Raw genomic sequence first — 16,309 nt, 5'->3', positions numbered from 1 at the left:
TCTTTACTGTTGCTTTAAGACCTGTAAACTGTACCTTTTCAAGCTAGTGTGTTCAGAAGAAAAAAGAAATATTCTGGAAGTAAATTAAATTTTTAGGACAAACTGCTGCTGGCAGACTGACTTGCGTTTGATTATTAGCACAAGCAGTTGCAAACGCACGATACACAATGTTCATGTAGTGCGTGAAAGTTGTGAATGCTGGATACTACTGACAGCCATACAGCATGTTGGGAAATTATGTGGCTAAATGGGAATGTAGGGTTTCTTATCCAGATACCTAGTTATAAGTGACTACAAGTTATTACATGTGCTATAGAAGAACTGTTGCTATAAATCTGTGTATGAGAACCATATAAATAAAAATAACGAAATTATGAAAATTCCATTGCAGTAATCTAATTATGGAAAACAGAAACTGTAGCTGTAGAAAACATGGAAAATAAATTTTTAGTAAATCTCAGATTTTCTGTTTTTTTAATTATAGACTGGTTTACATTCATTCATTCTACTGAAAATAGACTTTCACCAAAGCAGAGAGTCATTGAACAATTTCATCAATTCCTCTTTCAGTGGCAGTCTGTGTGTGTGACTGCTGGACTGCTATTGGCAAGCCCATGTATGTGTAAGTATTATTCTGGCAAATGTTTGTATGTGTGTGAAACTGGCTGATGAAAGTATATTACCAGTATTCATAGCTATTTGTGCAAATGTCGAAGGGCATCCGTGATGTTTGCAAATAGGCATAGCTAAGGCACAACTACACAGGCCATTTACATGAATGTGCAATGCCTTAAGTATAATGAGATGTAAGTGATAAATTCTGTAACTAATGAGATATAAGTGATACATTTTGTAAAGTGGCATATGCTAATGAAGTGTTCTTGTGATTCATAGTTCAATATCAGCTCCCTATGCACATCTGTTATTAAAAGCATTGCTGTTCTTCTGCCATCTGCTTTGCAGTCCATGAACTTGCCCCCAGCAATGCCTTCAGTAGTTTGTTTAGGTATGCACAAGCACTAAAAATACACCAAAACAAATTATTGTCCACAGCAATCCTTTTAGTAGTCTATCCAAGTATACACAAGCAGTTAAAATGACACTAAATAAATTATTTTCCCCAGCTATCACTTCAGCATTCTGACCATGTATAGACAAAAACTTAACTGACACATAAATGAATGATTTACTCAACTGATGCTTCAGTAGCTTGTCCATGTATGCACAAGCACTAAAATGACACTAAATAAATTATTTCTTCAGCAATCACTTCAATAGTCTCACCATGTATACACAAGCATTCACTTGCACAGAAATGAATGATTTCCCCAGTGACCCCTTTAGTAGTTTAACCATGTATACACAAGGACTGTACTGACACATAAATTAATGATTTCCTCCAGTGACTCCTTCAGTAGCTTCACTATATATATATATATATATATATATATATATATATATAGTATGTATACCACTAAAATACAAAAAAACAAACATTTCTTGAAGTGAAATCAATAATCATACCTCCTTTTAAAAATGTATGGTAGTAAATATTGTTTCCCCCTCCAGTCAGCTAATTAATTTGTCGCCTAACTCTTGTATTCCACAGGTAGATTGGTGATCATTGGTGTAATTTCAAGGTCCTTTACGCATTTTGTATGCAAATGAGGCTCTTTTATGTTAGGTTTTTGAATCATAATAATACACAAATACTCAATACCCCTTATCCTCATAATAGCTCTCACCCTAACTCGTATGCTTAAAGCATTTTGTGCTTTTGCCTTAGGGAGGCATGTTTACCAAAATGCCCCCATATTTCTGTAGTCAGCCTGAATGACCTTATTTGGATTATTACTACAAACTTAAAAAGGGCAGGATTATGAATACTACCTTATGTGTTTAAATGTGATGATTTTGTCAACTGTGTGTGTGTGTGTGTGTGTGTGTGTGTGTGTGTGTGTGTGTGTGTTTGTCTGTGTCTGTCTGTATGTCTTTGTTTATATCACTGCAAGATCAATGAGTTTGTGTGTTTCAGTGGGAGATCACCAGACAGTGGGATTAGTTAGGCCCTTCTTTTCCCCATGGTTGTGTAATCATAGAATAAATATATATTAAGTTACATGGTTATGGGTGGGTGCAGTGTGCTTGGCTCTCCAGCAAAAACATTATTTTTTCTTCCTTTTATTTGATAAAATGTCAGAAGGTACCATCAATGAGTAGCATTCAATGTTAGTTCTGACAAAAGTGTGTTTCATGGAATTTATGTAAACACTAAAAAACACTCACAACTTCTGTTTTTGGAGATATAACCATTTCTAAGACATTTTGCTCAAAAAAAATAAAGCCGTTCTGTAGCTAAATATCTAGATTTTCTAAACATCACAGGCTTTGAAAAATGTCTTAAATAAAATAGTTATTCACTCTGACTGTCTACCAGGAGTGATGTTTTTGAGGCTGCATCTAATACTATTTTTGAACTGTTCAGACCCTAATTTGTCTAACTTTTCATTCTAGTGTAGTGTAATTTTGAAACTATTTAATTACTGTCACAGCATTCACTAGATCCATTCCACAGTTAAATCAGTGAAAGACATGACAAAGCTAATATGCAATTACATAATGATTTCTGGGTATCAGAGATACAATAGTTACATCCAGACTAAAATGCTTTAATCAATCATAAAAAGATAAACTAGGTACAAAGTGATAAAAAGATTAACGCTTTCACTTCCTATCCAGGTGCTTCTTCAGATCTAAAACAAAGTAATCAAATGTTTTTTAAATACATTGTTTCAAATTTTCCTCTTCAACCCACATGATTTCAACAGTGGTTTTAAAGGAACATACTCAGTCCTTTACCAGGGGTGGGAGGTTGGCTTAATGGTTAAAGTGTAGAAACCAACAAAAACCCAGCAGATAAGTAATGTACACTCCAGCGGACCAGGCACTTCAAATAATAAATAAAAAATCCAGAGTGAACTCCAGTGCTGAGGACATGCAAAACTTTAATAAATAAAATACACACAAAGATAAAAAGCAAGAAGGTGAGCACTTTTGCAGTCTACTGGCTGCTTTTTCAGACCTACTAACACAGTGCATCTGAACTAATTATATATACACATAACATCAATTAATCAATTACAAAGTAAAATCTTGTCCTTCCCTTAAAGTAATAGCCAAATGTCTATCTATAATATAGCTTATAAAAAATACATATATAAACTCAATGATTAGTGCAACAATGGACATGTCTTAAGCACAGGTTTTGGAGTAACATGCTCATTTAAGCCAGGATGCTTATCTGCATTCAGATGCACTATCCACTCTTGTTCCCCCTGTTCTGTGAAATTTTTAAAATCACCCCCCCTATTACACTCTAAAACTTGTAACACAAAAAAATTAAAATCATGACCAGCTCCAACGTCACTAACATCATCATCATAATCATCATCAGCCCACTTTTTCCCGTTTTCTACATGGGGTTGGGGTATCATGTTAACTGTTGCCAACTCTCTCAATTCAGTGCCACACTCTTACCTTCTTCAACATTTATGCCTGACTGTCGCAGATCTTCTTTCACACAATCCATCTACCTCTTTGCTGGCTGTCCTCACTTCTTCTTACCTTCTTCCTGTCTGTCCCAAATCTTTCTCACCAGATTGTCTTCTGCTTTTCTACACGTGCCCAAATCACTGTAATCTGTTTTTTTATCTTTTCTACAATTGTAGCTACTTTGGCTTCTGCTCTTATGCCCTCATTTCTTCATCTGCCCCACAGTGTGCACCCTACCACCTTTCTCAGGCACTTCATTTCCATCACCTCTAGCTTCTTCAACTGTTCTGCCTTTTCTGCCCAGGTTTCTGTACCATACAGTAGTACTGTTCGCACCATTGTCTTGTACACCTTGCTTTTCAGCTTCTTTGGCATTCTTCTGTCATAGACTACAGCTGACACTCTATGCCAGTTGGCTGCAGCTCCTCTGCTTCTAGCATTGACTGCTTCATTCAGGCTACCCTTCTCCTCAACTACTCCTCCAAGATACTTGAAGCTGTTTACCTGTTCCACTATCTTCCCTTCTATCTCTATTCTCAGCTTCTTCTGATTTCCCCAATTTGCTGCCATTACCACTGTCTTATCTGTGCTTAGTTTCATCCCATGTGCCTTCAGTTTTGCATTCCATTCTCCTATCCTTTGCTGAAGTGCTAGCTTAGTGTCTGCCTGTAATGCCACATCATCTGCATACAGCAGCTTTGTTGATCCATCCCCTCCAACCTGTTTGCTAATGTAGTCCATCACCAGTATGAACAGCAGTGGGCTCAGACCTGAACCCTGATGTACAACCACTTCCACTGGGAACCCCTCTGTGAGGCCGAACACTGTTTGCACTTGAGTCATTGGGTCCTTGTACACAGCCTGCACTAATTCTACCAATGTTTCTGGGACTTCAAACCATCACAGTACTGCCCAGATCAGCAGTCTTGGGACCTTGTCATATGCTTTCTCCAAGTCTAGGAATGTCCAATTGGACTCTTTCCTCATCTATAGCTTCTTCCCAAGTATATGTATCAATGCAAACATCAGGTCAATTTTGCTGCATCCTGATCTGAATCTGATCTACTCATCTCCCATCTTACATTCTACTACTCTGAGTATCCATTTATTAATCACCATCTCCAGAACTTTCATACAATGTGATAGAGCTTGATGCCATTAACAGTGGGATTACAGAACAACAGTGTCTTTTTCTCTGTCTGAGCCCCTCCCTTTACCAAAGGACTTCAAGAAAGTGGATTCAGGAGTCGGTCAAGACCTGGGCAACTCAGGCAGAGGATACAGTCAATGGAATTACAACAGAACAAGGTAACAACTCGTAGCAAAGGAATGACAAAGTAGTTATTAACTTATCTTCCATTACATTGACTAATGAGCAATATAGACTGTTAAGGAAAGGACTGTTTTTTATACCTCCAAGTGAGTCTTTTTTGGCAGATGTAATTATTGCTCTGAGGTTGTTTGCCAGAAATATTTGTTTAAAACTACAGTTTAAAGAGAATGAGCAGAGTCGAGATGTTTAAAAAAACAAGTATGTTTATACCAGAGACTAATCCCTTAGTAGAAACTTTTCTCTCAGTATGTGAGAAAGAAATATGGGAAGCACTGCAGTAAAAAACAATTTAACCTTTTTCCTAGTGAAATGAGAGTACTACAAGAACTGAAAGCTAGTATGACATCTATAGAGATCTGCCCACTGATAAGGGGGTAGGAATTGTGATTTTAGATAAAACTTTTTTATCTAGACAGTATGTGTGCTATGTTAAGTGATAGGGATGTATATCAAGTATTGTCAGATATGCAGGTTAAAGCTATCCAGGAAGACTGTCTTTTTTTGTGTTTGACTTGCTAATAACTGTGATGATTACAGTTTGTTTAAATATTTTAATGTAGACCAACCATTAATACCAATGTTGTATGGATTTCTGAAGGTGCATAAAGACATTGTTAACCCTCCAATGAGACCAAAAGTATCCAGTAAGGGGTGTGCCACAGAACCCTTCTCAATTTTTATTGAAAAAAGTCTGTGTCCCATTGTAAATATAGAAGAAATAGTGTTGAAAGACACAAAAGATTTTCTAAGAGAGTTCCATCAGGTTATGAGCAATGTTAGTGAAAAGGTAGATGTGGTGTTCATGACCCTTGATGTAACATCCCGTTTTGCAGTGATTCCCAGTCTATGGTGAGTGGAAAAAATTAGGTTGCTACTAACTAGGCATAATTATGAGAAGGTAGAATTGATTTGTACATTTTTAGAGCTAATGCTAGAAAATGTTTTTTGTTTAATGATGTGTTTTATTTGCAGAAGGTTGGCATAGCTATGGGGACAGCATGTGCCAATAACTGCACCATCCTGTTATTGGCACAATGGGAATATGACTGTGTCAAGAGGAACAATGGTTTTGTTGAACACGTAATGTGGTACAAACAGTTTGTGGACAATGTATTTATTCTATGGAAGGGATCGAATTGTTTGATAAATTAATTTATTGATTATTTACATTCGACCACAACATTTTTGAGGTTTAAATACACAGCGTCTAGAGAGTGTATACAGTTTGTAGATGTTAATTTGACTAGAGAAGCTCTAGAGGAATTGAAGACATCCATTTTTAAAGAGAAATGCAAGAAAAATACTATCTTACATAACACAAGTATGCACCCCCATCACATATCCAGGAATGTAGTGAAGGGTCAGGTATTAAGGGTGATGAGGCTGCATAATGATGATGCCATGTTAGACGATGCCTTGTTAGAACTGAAAATGGATTTTTTACAGAGAGGCTATATGGAACAAGAGTTAGATGAATGTATTAAGGAACTGACACACAAGAGGGAAACCATATTTTTCAGAATATGTTAGGTATGGAAGGGAGGAGAATGATGTTAGAGAAGAGGGTAAACTCAGACTGATATTGACTTACAGTAGTAATATTGACACAGTCTGCAATATAGTCAAGAAAAATTGGGCCATTTTTCAAGCAGATGACAAGATAAGTGCAGTTGTGAGACAAACACCAAGCTTTAACTTTAAGAATAACTTATCTATAAAAAGAAAACTATGTTATAAAGACATGAGGGAAGACTATAAACCACCATCACAACGGCAGGGGACATTTCACCCATAGGCATTGCAAGGCCTTTAAGTATGTTCATAGTGGAGGTCTATTTATACATCATTTAAAAGGTTTCCAGATAGAGACAACTTTATATGTAGACTGTGCAATGAAGCACTTGGTTTATTTTACATACTGTGTGAAGTGCTTTAGTTGTTATGTAGGTATGACCAGTAGGACACTGGGAGAAAGGGTATTAGAACATGTTAACGATGTAAGACATAAAAGAATGAAAAGTGCATTAGCAGTACACATTAGTGACCTTGTAGCTGGTCATGATTTTAAGTTTTTTTTTGTGTTAGACATTTTAGAGTGTAATGGGGAGGGGTTAAAAATTTCACAGAACAGTGGGCAAAAGAGTGGATAGTGCGTCTGAATGCAGATAAGCCTCCTGGCTTAAATGAGCATGTTACTCTAAAAACTGTTCTTAAGACATATCCACTTTTACACTAATCATTGTGTTTATATATGTACATGTATTTTTTATAAGCTATATTATAGATAGATGTTTGGCTATTCCTTTAAAGGAAGGAAAAGATTTTAACATGTAATTGATTAATTGTTGTTATATGTGTATATAATTAATTCAGATGCACTGTGTTAGTAGGTCTGAAGAAGCAGCCAGTAAACTGCGAAAACACTCATCTACTTGCCTTTTATCTTTGTGTGTATTTTATTAATTAAAGTTTTGCATGTCCTCAGCACTCAAGTTCACTGTGGATTTTTTACATATTGCAATGGTTAAAGTGTTTACCTTACTGACACAAGGTGCAGGGTTTGATTCTCATGTGAGGATTACAAGGGTTAAAAGGCAATAGGGGCAGTTATAAGTTTAAGGGCACTAAACTTTAAACTTTTGCTTGCAACTCATCTTCCTTCAACTCAAATCTCAGTTTCTCTCTTTTCCACTCACCTCACTACTTACTACACTAAAAATTAAAAATTTAAAAAATGTGTGGCCATTGCCAGCAGCTAAAACAGCACAAAAATAAATTAGATTATATTATTATCTATTCTCTCTTCTTAATGTGTATAATGTTCATCAAATAAAGCTCTCTCTTTAGTTTTTGTTTTTTAAAAAAAAAAAAAATCATCAGATCACAAAAAAAAAAAAAAAAAAAGTTTAACTTATAACTTTTTTTGTATCAAGATGTTTAAGGTATGTGAAACCAGAATAAATGTACACACACTACAGAAGCTACAAGGGTGCATACCCATCCTATGAGATCTACACACAGCCTTTTTAATGGGCTTGTAACATAACATTTTCTTCAAGGAACCATTATTCTTGAAGCTAAACCTAATATCATTTGAATAGGTTATACCCATTCTAAGAGCATTATTAGCCACATTACTTGTTTTATCAGAGTCATTGTTACTCACACAAAAATAAGGTCTAGCACAATTACTCATGTGTAGCAAGACCCCATCACTTGCTAAACTAATTTTATGTTTAGAATAACCTCTAACAATAAATTAATGTGTAAATTCCTTAAAGGATGACATCATTGGTATCACTGATGTTGAATCTAGAGTGCCTATAGAATTGAACTTTTAAAATATTCGTTGGAATGTAATGGGAGTGCATACTCTGCCTGTGCAAGGTACTAAATTTCCTGCATGGTTTCCTATAGACCTTAGTATCTATCCCATTCTGGAGTTAAATAACACACACATTCAAAACTTCTACACTTTAAGATGAAAATGTGAAAGTAAATCACAAAAAAGTTAATGGATTGCTGTAGATAATCAACAAATTCATGCAAAACAGAAGTTGATCCAATCCAGATAAAGAAAACATCATCTACAAAGCATGCATTGAATTGAATAAATTGCAGAAAAAAAATACTGTTCTCAAAAACATATAAAAGCTCCCAGTAGGTAAGTACAATGTTTGTGTAACTATTGACATAAGTTGTGCCCATAGCAATGCTTACCTTTTGAATATAACACTTATCATCAAAAACAAATACATTGTTATTCAAGATCAAATCAAACTAGGAGCTAATCAAATAAATGTGGTTAATACTGAGTGCATTGAAACTAAATGGATTTTGGAGCTGCAAAGCGATAGAGGTAAAGGACTGAATGAGTATGTTCCTTTATAACCACTGTTGAAATCATGTTGTTTGAAGAGGTAAATCTGAAGCAATGTATTTAAGCAACATTTGACTACTTTGTTTTAGATCTGAAGAAGTGCATGGATAGGGCGTGTAAGTGCTAATCGTTTTATCATTTTGTATCTAGTTTTACTTTTTATGATTTATTAAAGTGTTTTAGTCTGCCATGTCAGTTGGTTACATTTTTCTTCATTCTCTAGGAATAACATTTTGTTTTCTGAGAAATTTTGATCTATTATTTGTTGCAACATCTACAGCCTTAAATTCATTCTAGATGTTAGTAAGTTAGGGAGGGGAACCTACAGCTGATACTAACTTAATAAACCTAATTAAGTAATTACTTCAAAGTCAAATAAGGATAAATAGTAAATAACATATGAAGGCACACTGTTTACTTTTTAAGTGTGAATTACCACTCAGGTAATTATGAAGAACTGTAACTGATAGGTTAGTTGATACACAGCTAACAGTAGTGGATTAACAAATAATTTAACATATCTTTAAAAGAACATTAAAACAGATAAAGACTATGTAGTAGTTTGGCTACGAATAAAAATGCAATCCAGGTTAAAAAATTCAACTGACATTTGCTTTACAGGTTCTCAGAGAAAGAAATTTAGGGTGTCATATAATGGGAACACAGAATCACAGTTCCTTAAAAGAAATCACAATTACTTGAAAATGCACTGTAAATCACAGTTCCTTAAAATGCACTGAGGCAGTTGGTGTCACTGGTGTAGAAGAAAGGATACAGGCTCTTGTCTTCTGTAGCCAAGGTACAGGATTTGAGCCTAGTCAAACTAACTTACTTGCCATTCTTAACTAGGGCATTTTACATACACACACACACTCTCTACCTTTCATTTGTCAGGAAGCAGCTATCGTTTCACTCTGTGGGACTGTAAATATTGTGTGTGGAATTAGAAAAGAAGAAGCAAGCAACAAATAGTAGGTATGCATGCACTGATGCATGAACACAGGGATATATGGTATTCTTATTGAAGAATGCCCCTAAAAGATGTTCAGTTTTTTTTTTTTTTTTTTTTTTTTTACTATTTCATTAAAAAAGTAAATGTTGCAGTAGCGCCCCTGGCCAGCAGGCCCCCTACCATCTAGTGAGCCCTAGATGACTATCTAGGTCACCTAGGGCTGGATCTCACTCTGATTGAAGCCCAAAAGACTACTAGATTAGACATCTGTTCCATGTATGCCAGTGTGCATCATTGAAATGACAATATTAATTCAACACATTTTCTCACATTTCTTTCTGCACCCACAGTGTTGTGCTCTCCATCTGTCACTGCCAATACATATTTTACTCTCAGATTTACTCTACCACATGTGCAAACAGAAGTAATATAGTAAAACACCTAGCAGCACATAGTGTCCAAAGATTAGTTTTTAGTTTGCTGTGATTAAAATAATAATAATTCCATGGCAATTCCAAAAGTAGGATAAAGGGAAGCCTCTCTTTGAATAGATTTCTTATAGATTTCTTCACAGAGGCAAGCAATATTTCACATCTCAGCATAAGTATAAAATCACATTAAAGACATCCCACATATTATATTTGGCTGAATGACCATCAGGGATCAAAAGATTAACTGCAAGTGTGTATTTTATTTACTGAAGTGTTCTGAGATATTTGGAAAAAATGAGACATAAACAATAAACATGATCATTGTTTGAATTAATTAAACTAATATATTGCCAGATATAATTTACATGACAACTAGTTTCTTAGATTGTTGAAGGTTTTTTTTTTTGTATATATTGCCCCTTAACCATCAAGCGTTGCTCCTGCTGCTTACTTGGCTCATTCATTCCTCCCAGGCTGACAGCCCTTTAGCCCATTTGTTCCCTTAAAGGTGAGGACTGAGACAGTTAGAATCGGTGCTGCCTTCCACAAGGGGATTAGAGAGTTTTCTTATCTGGCATCCCCTTCACATGCAGTAGCATCCAAGAGGCTGTCATGTATTGTGCACCATCATACACGTATCCATCTCTACACATGTACAATCAAGAGCTTTGGCCTTTGTGCAGGCATTACCTCCATGTATTCCTTGCCTCTTATGTGGATTCTGACATGTAAGTGTGCCCAGCACATAACTCCCTTCCTTCTAAAGACAGGTAAACAAGCTCAACTATGTCACTCCTCTTTTTCCCCTGTCACCTACAACAGATATCAAAGCCACTAATCAAACTCGTATCACTTAAGTCATGATTGGGGTTTTATCCTCTACATCAAGTAAGATGGCAGTGTTCTAAGTTTTAAAATGAAATTATTTAGAATAAGAGGAAAGTGTATGGAGATATGAAACACATGCAGATTGTGGCATACCTTGGCATACCTTACAGCATTTGCCCTCCACCTTCTCTGGTAAATTACATGGATATTCACTAGGGCATACAACCCTCTTGCAGTCTTGACTTCCATCTTTGCAAGTACACAGAATACATGGCAGTGTTCCAATTGAGCGAACTACAGGGTGCCAGAATTCTCCATGAGAATATGTTCTCCCATTGTATATACAGGCTGAAACAGGAAAAACAGTTTGTCAGGAAAAAAGAAAACATTTGTTTCATTGCTCGTGTTACTTCATATAAACGAGCATGTAGAAAGACTTGATTCATACTGATTTGAGGTTTTCAGCTATAACATAAGATTATAGATTACTGAGCAAGCAGCAGCCATGTTCAACATCACTAAAACAAACAAAAAAATGTTATTATAACACTCATCTTGTTGCCAGAGCACTTTAGCCTGGTGTATTATGTTTCTAGAGCATTTAAAATCTAAAGCATAGGGGCATAAAAAGTCAAATTTTGAAAAATGGCAAAGGCCTGGGTAAGCAGTTTGAGCAGATGGAGGTAAATTAGAAACTAGTTCTCTAAAACCACAGCCAGGGACAGTACCAATGGTCATTCTTGCCAAAGACAAAGACACTGTTTGCTCACACCCATGTAGTCTCCATTTAGGATTGTGATCATTCTTTTGGGGGTATACCACAAACTTCAATAAGCACAATTGTTCTTGGGAAAAGTTAGAGAGAGAGAGACAGAGACAGAGAGACAGAGAATTAAAGACCAAGACCAACTTACTTTCTAAACACAAAAAGTGCATAAATAAATTAAATATACCCTGATTATTGTCACCAAGACTGGAAAAAACAAATTTTTAAGAAAGCAAAATGTAGTGTTGCTTTTTAAAGTCATTTTCAAATATTTATTCCATATCTTTAGCAAAGCCTTCTTCTTAAAGAAACAAAGAGCAACTTAGTAAGTATGAAAGATTGCTAAAGAACATCAACCTAAGATGATGCAGCAAGTAACACATTAACAACAGTTAGAAAGGATAAACAGACATCAAATTCATCATGGTGTGGACAATATATGTCAATGTGTTTATGAAGAAATAGCAAGCCATTACAGTTCTTGGTAAATGCATTTAGACTTCAGTTTTGGTAGTTTAATCTAGTAAGTGTTGTATGAGTAGATATAGTTGAGATGGTGATTTGGGTGCTGTTTCTTAGAGGTTCATTGCAAGTTCATATGATCTTTCCATCTTATTTACTTTTAATAACCTATGGGTTATGATGTCTAACTCTTAACAAATTGATGCTGCATACGATCAGATGATTTATCTTAATAAAATATTAAAATACTAGACACAGGGGTAGTGTATTTAGCAATGTTGCCTCACAGCACTCAGCTAATGTGTCTTTTGAGCAAAGGCTGAATGTCCTCCATATATCTACATGAGCTTTTATTGGGTACTTCTATTTTCCCCCAATACAAAGACACAGGGGTGAATCAGAATATCCTACAAAGTACCAATGGTATGCATGTGATGTGTCTCTTTCCTGAGATATACTGGTGTTGTATCCAAAATTAGTTTCCATGCCATGTACCCATTGAGGCTTGGATGTGATACATCTCCCCTAAAATTCTAAATTAAACAGGCAGTGAGGGTGGCAAAATAGGTTTTTGTTGACTTGAGTCTCATCAGCTGTATTTTGGTGAGACACAAGTCTCAATTTATTGACCACAATATGCTATGAGAACAGGGCTTACCCCCCCTTCACCACCCATGTTAAAGCTGATTTTTGAGTGTTGCCAATCTGAATGTTTGTGGCCAACACTTGGTGTGTTAGATAGATAGATAGATAGATAGATAGATAGATAGATAGATAGATAGATAGACAGACAGATAGATAGATAGATAGATAGATAGATAGATAGATAGATGGATAGGTAGATAGAAATAGATATTCTTTGTACTTCAACAGTCTCTAAATTTTAAGTTTTCTTTGCATTACTTTGGATGTAAGTTTTCAGTCTGCTTAGTACTTATTACAGGAAGAAATATGTATGCCAATGTATGGACAGGTAGTAGCCAGCTTACCTAGATGGATACCAAATGGATAAACAAACTGAGCGGCAAACAAATATTGACTTGTTCATTCCATTTGACTGCGCTCCATTTGAAAGTCAGATGGACACAATCACAGTATTCATTCTGCATTAGCAGAGGAGAAGTATGATGTTCTAAAAGGATGCCATGCATATTTTCAGAGTAGATTAGCTCAAATGCCATATCTACCAGCTGAGTTATTTTGCAAACCCTGTTTTAGGTTCTAGAGTCACCAGACAATGAAGCAAAACTGTTTTTGATGAACAACAAAGTGTTTACCTATGCTTTTTTCTTTCTTTTTCATGCTTATTTTTGACCCCCCCACAGCTGAACATCAGATTGCCTTAGGTTGGCTCTTTATCCACTGGGTTCTATTGGACCTAACTTTGCCTCTCCTAGTCTAATTCTGACCCATGTCTTGGGTTAGTGAGGAAATAAAGGAGCCTGAGACAGCATCACAATGCTTCTGGGGAGTGTTTTTCCTAATTTCCCATTGACCTTGAATGTGCCCAGTAACACCTCAAGGGCATGATGAATAATAACATCAGTGCTGAAGCACCCATCACTTCTGCAATGGACTGATGTCAGCAGGATGCTGTGTGCACTCTCAGGCAGCACCACATGTTTGTTTTTTCATCTGGTACCATTATGGAAATCAGACAGTGTGCATGTGCGATGAGTTCACAAGCCTAAATCGAAAAAACTTCTCAAGGCTGGAAAATACGAAACCACAGCCATCACAAGCCTCCCTGCTCTCTGTTGGATGGGCACCCCTACGCAGGCTCCATCAAGGGCCCATGCCACTCTTGGATCACCTATGCTGTAGTCAGGCCTTTATGCCTCTACATCACCAGTGCAAGCTCACCTTTCCTGTTTTATTGGTAAAATCGAAGTTTATATGTTGAGGGGGAGTGTGATTGTCCACAGGGAGTATTCAGGGCACATTTTTATCCACATGCTTTTTTGTCTTTCATTGAATTCAAATATTTGAGTTTCCACAGCTAAACATGCAGAAAAAAATGTGACAAGCATTGGTGTAGACCTGTTCTGACAATAACAGATGAAAAAGGTTTTAAAATCATGACCTGTTGTGATTCAAGTATTTATTTTTACTTGAAAAGCTATAAATCAGCCACACCTCTCAAATGTACCTCATTACGAGGAACGTACCTCATTTGGGGTCCTAAAAAGTTCATGTTCCTCGAAGTTCCACATTGAAAGGGTCTGTCACACATTCAGTGTTAGGAATGTGTTAAGTGAAATCTATGGTAAATAGAAATTAATTGTATTACTTTATTAAAAGATCTTTGTTATATGTAAAATCAGCATATTTTAACCACCCTATGACCTTCTTAGTTGAAGTTGTTCGTAAGCCATTAGAATGTGTTCCACATTTTGTCCAGTTGTTCCACATTATGAGGGCTAGTGTTCATTTTTTAGATGGAAGGTTGAGAGCTATGAAATCAGCTATGAGGGGTAAAACAAGTTGTTATGCTATTTTTCCTTCTATGCTTCAAATCAAGATGTGTCAAGAAAAAAAATAAAGTTTTGGTCTTTAAAGCAAATGCTACAGGGCTGAATCATGAAAATACCTCTTTCATCCATCCACACATTGTCCTTGAATGTTACAGTGGTATGAGTGTTTTAATTTTTGCTGCTGACACTTTGACTCTGAATGCCTTTTGATCTTACCTAAACTGGTATGTTTTCAGCTTTGAAAAGCTATTTGACAGTCATCTTAGAAAGCACTGTGAAAACTTAGCCAAGGCTAAATCCGACAAAGAGCAGAAGTATAATTCTGAAGACTGCAACTATAGTGTCAATAATTCCTTATAATGACCAATCATGTTTGGAGGGTTGTGGAGACCTGCCTCATTAAGGTGCATGACTTTAACCTAACACTGGATATTAAACTCAATACTAAATATCAGGTGCCTGTTTTAAGCTTATGGTCTTTTTATCACTTATGAACCATCAACAGGACACTGTGTCTCATATATAAGTATTAATAGATGTGATGCCATAACATCTAAAAGCTTACATTATTGCAATGCACTTTACCTGGTAACCTGGCACTTAAGAAAGTTCAGAATGTCTCAGTCTAATTCCTTCATGGGCCACCCAGGACTGCCTAAATCTGACCTGATCTGGAGAACTTTGCAATGGCTGCTAAAATTAAATCTCAACATCCCCAGTAGGCTTTATTGCGTGCTCTTACTTTAAAGAGCTGGTAAGTCTGTTATTCACTAAGGTGTATATATATAGCCACTGAAGGATTACTAGAATATCTGAAGGTACATCTGATAATCATCAGGCTGAACATATTTTCATATATGGCTCCTAACTAGTGGACGTCTGCACCTTGATGAGTGATGAAATACCTAGCAGAAATGCAAAGAAACAAGTTAATTTAAGAACAGATAGGCAGGAAAGAAAGTGGATGCAACATCCATAAAGGTAAATAAGTTGTTTTTTACATTAGAAAATGTGCGAGATGCCATGAGGAAGGTCACTGTAATTAGGAAATAAGGCCAACATTGTACAGACCTAGGGGATGGGATGAGCCTATGTAAGGGGAGGTTGAGTGCTGCCCTTTAACTGCATAGTGAGGGAGGGATGGTACATTAACATCTTAAAAAAACGCATAGTGAGGGAGGGATGGTACATTAACATCTTAAAAAAACGCATAGTGAGGGAGGGATGGTACATTAACATCTTAAAAAAACGCATAGTGAGGGAGGGATGGTACATTAACATCTTAAAAAAACGCATAGTGAGGGAGGGATGGTACATTAACATCTTAAAAAAACGCATAGTGAGGGAGGGATGGTACATTAACATCTTAAAAAAATGACACTGTTCTCATCCTGTCTCCACTGGATCACTGCTGCTTCCATTAGAGAAAGAGTGGACATCCGGATTAAACTTTCACTAAAGACTGAACAGTCCATTTCTAGTATAACTAATCCAAAGTGATACAAATAACAATTACAGTCAACATAACCCATGATTTCACAGAGAGCAGTTCAGGTTAATATGTAATGACAGAAAAAAAGGCTGACCTACTGAAAGTAAATACCCCTTATCTAAATGCAGATGCAGCTTTA

General features: G+C 36.2%; 1 protein-coding gene across 1 annotated transcript in view; it reads right to left on the bottom strand.

The window, feature by feature from the left end:
• Positions 1–16,309, bottom strand: part of CHRDL2 (chordin like 2) — a 714,636-nt gene that overhangs the window by 165,131 nt on the left and 533,196 nt on the right. The window contains exon 8 of the mRNA XM_044072677.1: positions 11,130–11,324. Within this exon, the coding sequence (XP_043928612.1) occupies positions 11,130–11,324 (195 nt within the window). The remainder of the gene's footprint in view (positions 1–11,129; positions 11,325–16,309) is intronic.

Source organism: Protopterus annectens, chromosome 5.part0, assembly GCF_019279795.1.
Source record: "Protopterus annectens isolate FY-2018-M chromosome 5.part0, PAN1.0, whole genome shotgun sequence".
Lineage (NCBI taxonomy): Eukaryota > Metazoa > Chordata > Ceratodontiformes > Protopteridae > Protopterus > Protopterus annectens.
This window is presented reverse-complemented; position numbering and strand designations above follow the sequence as displayed.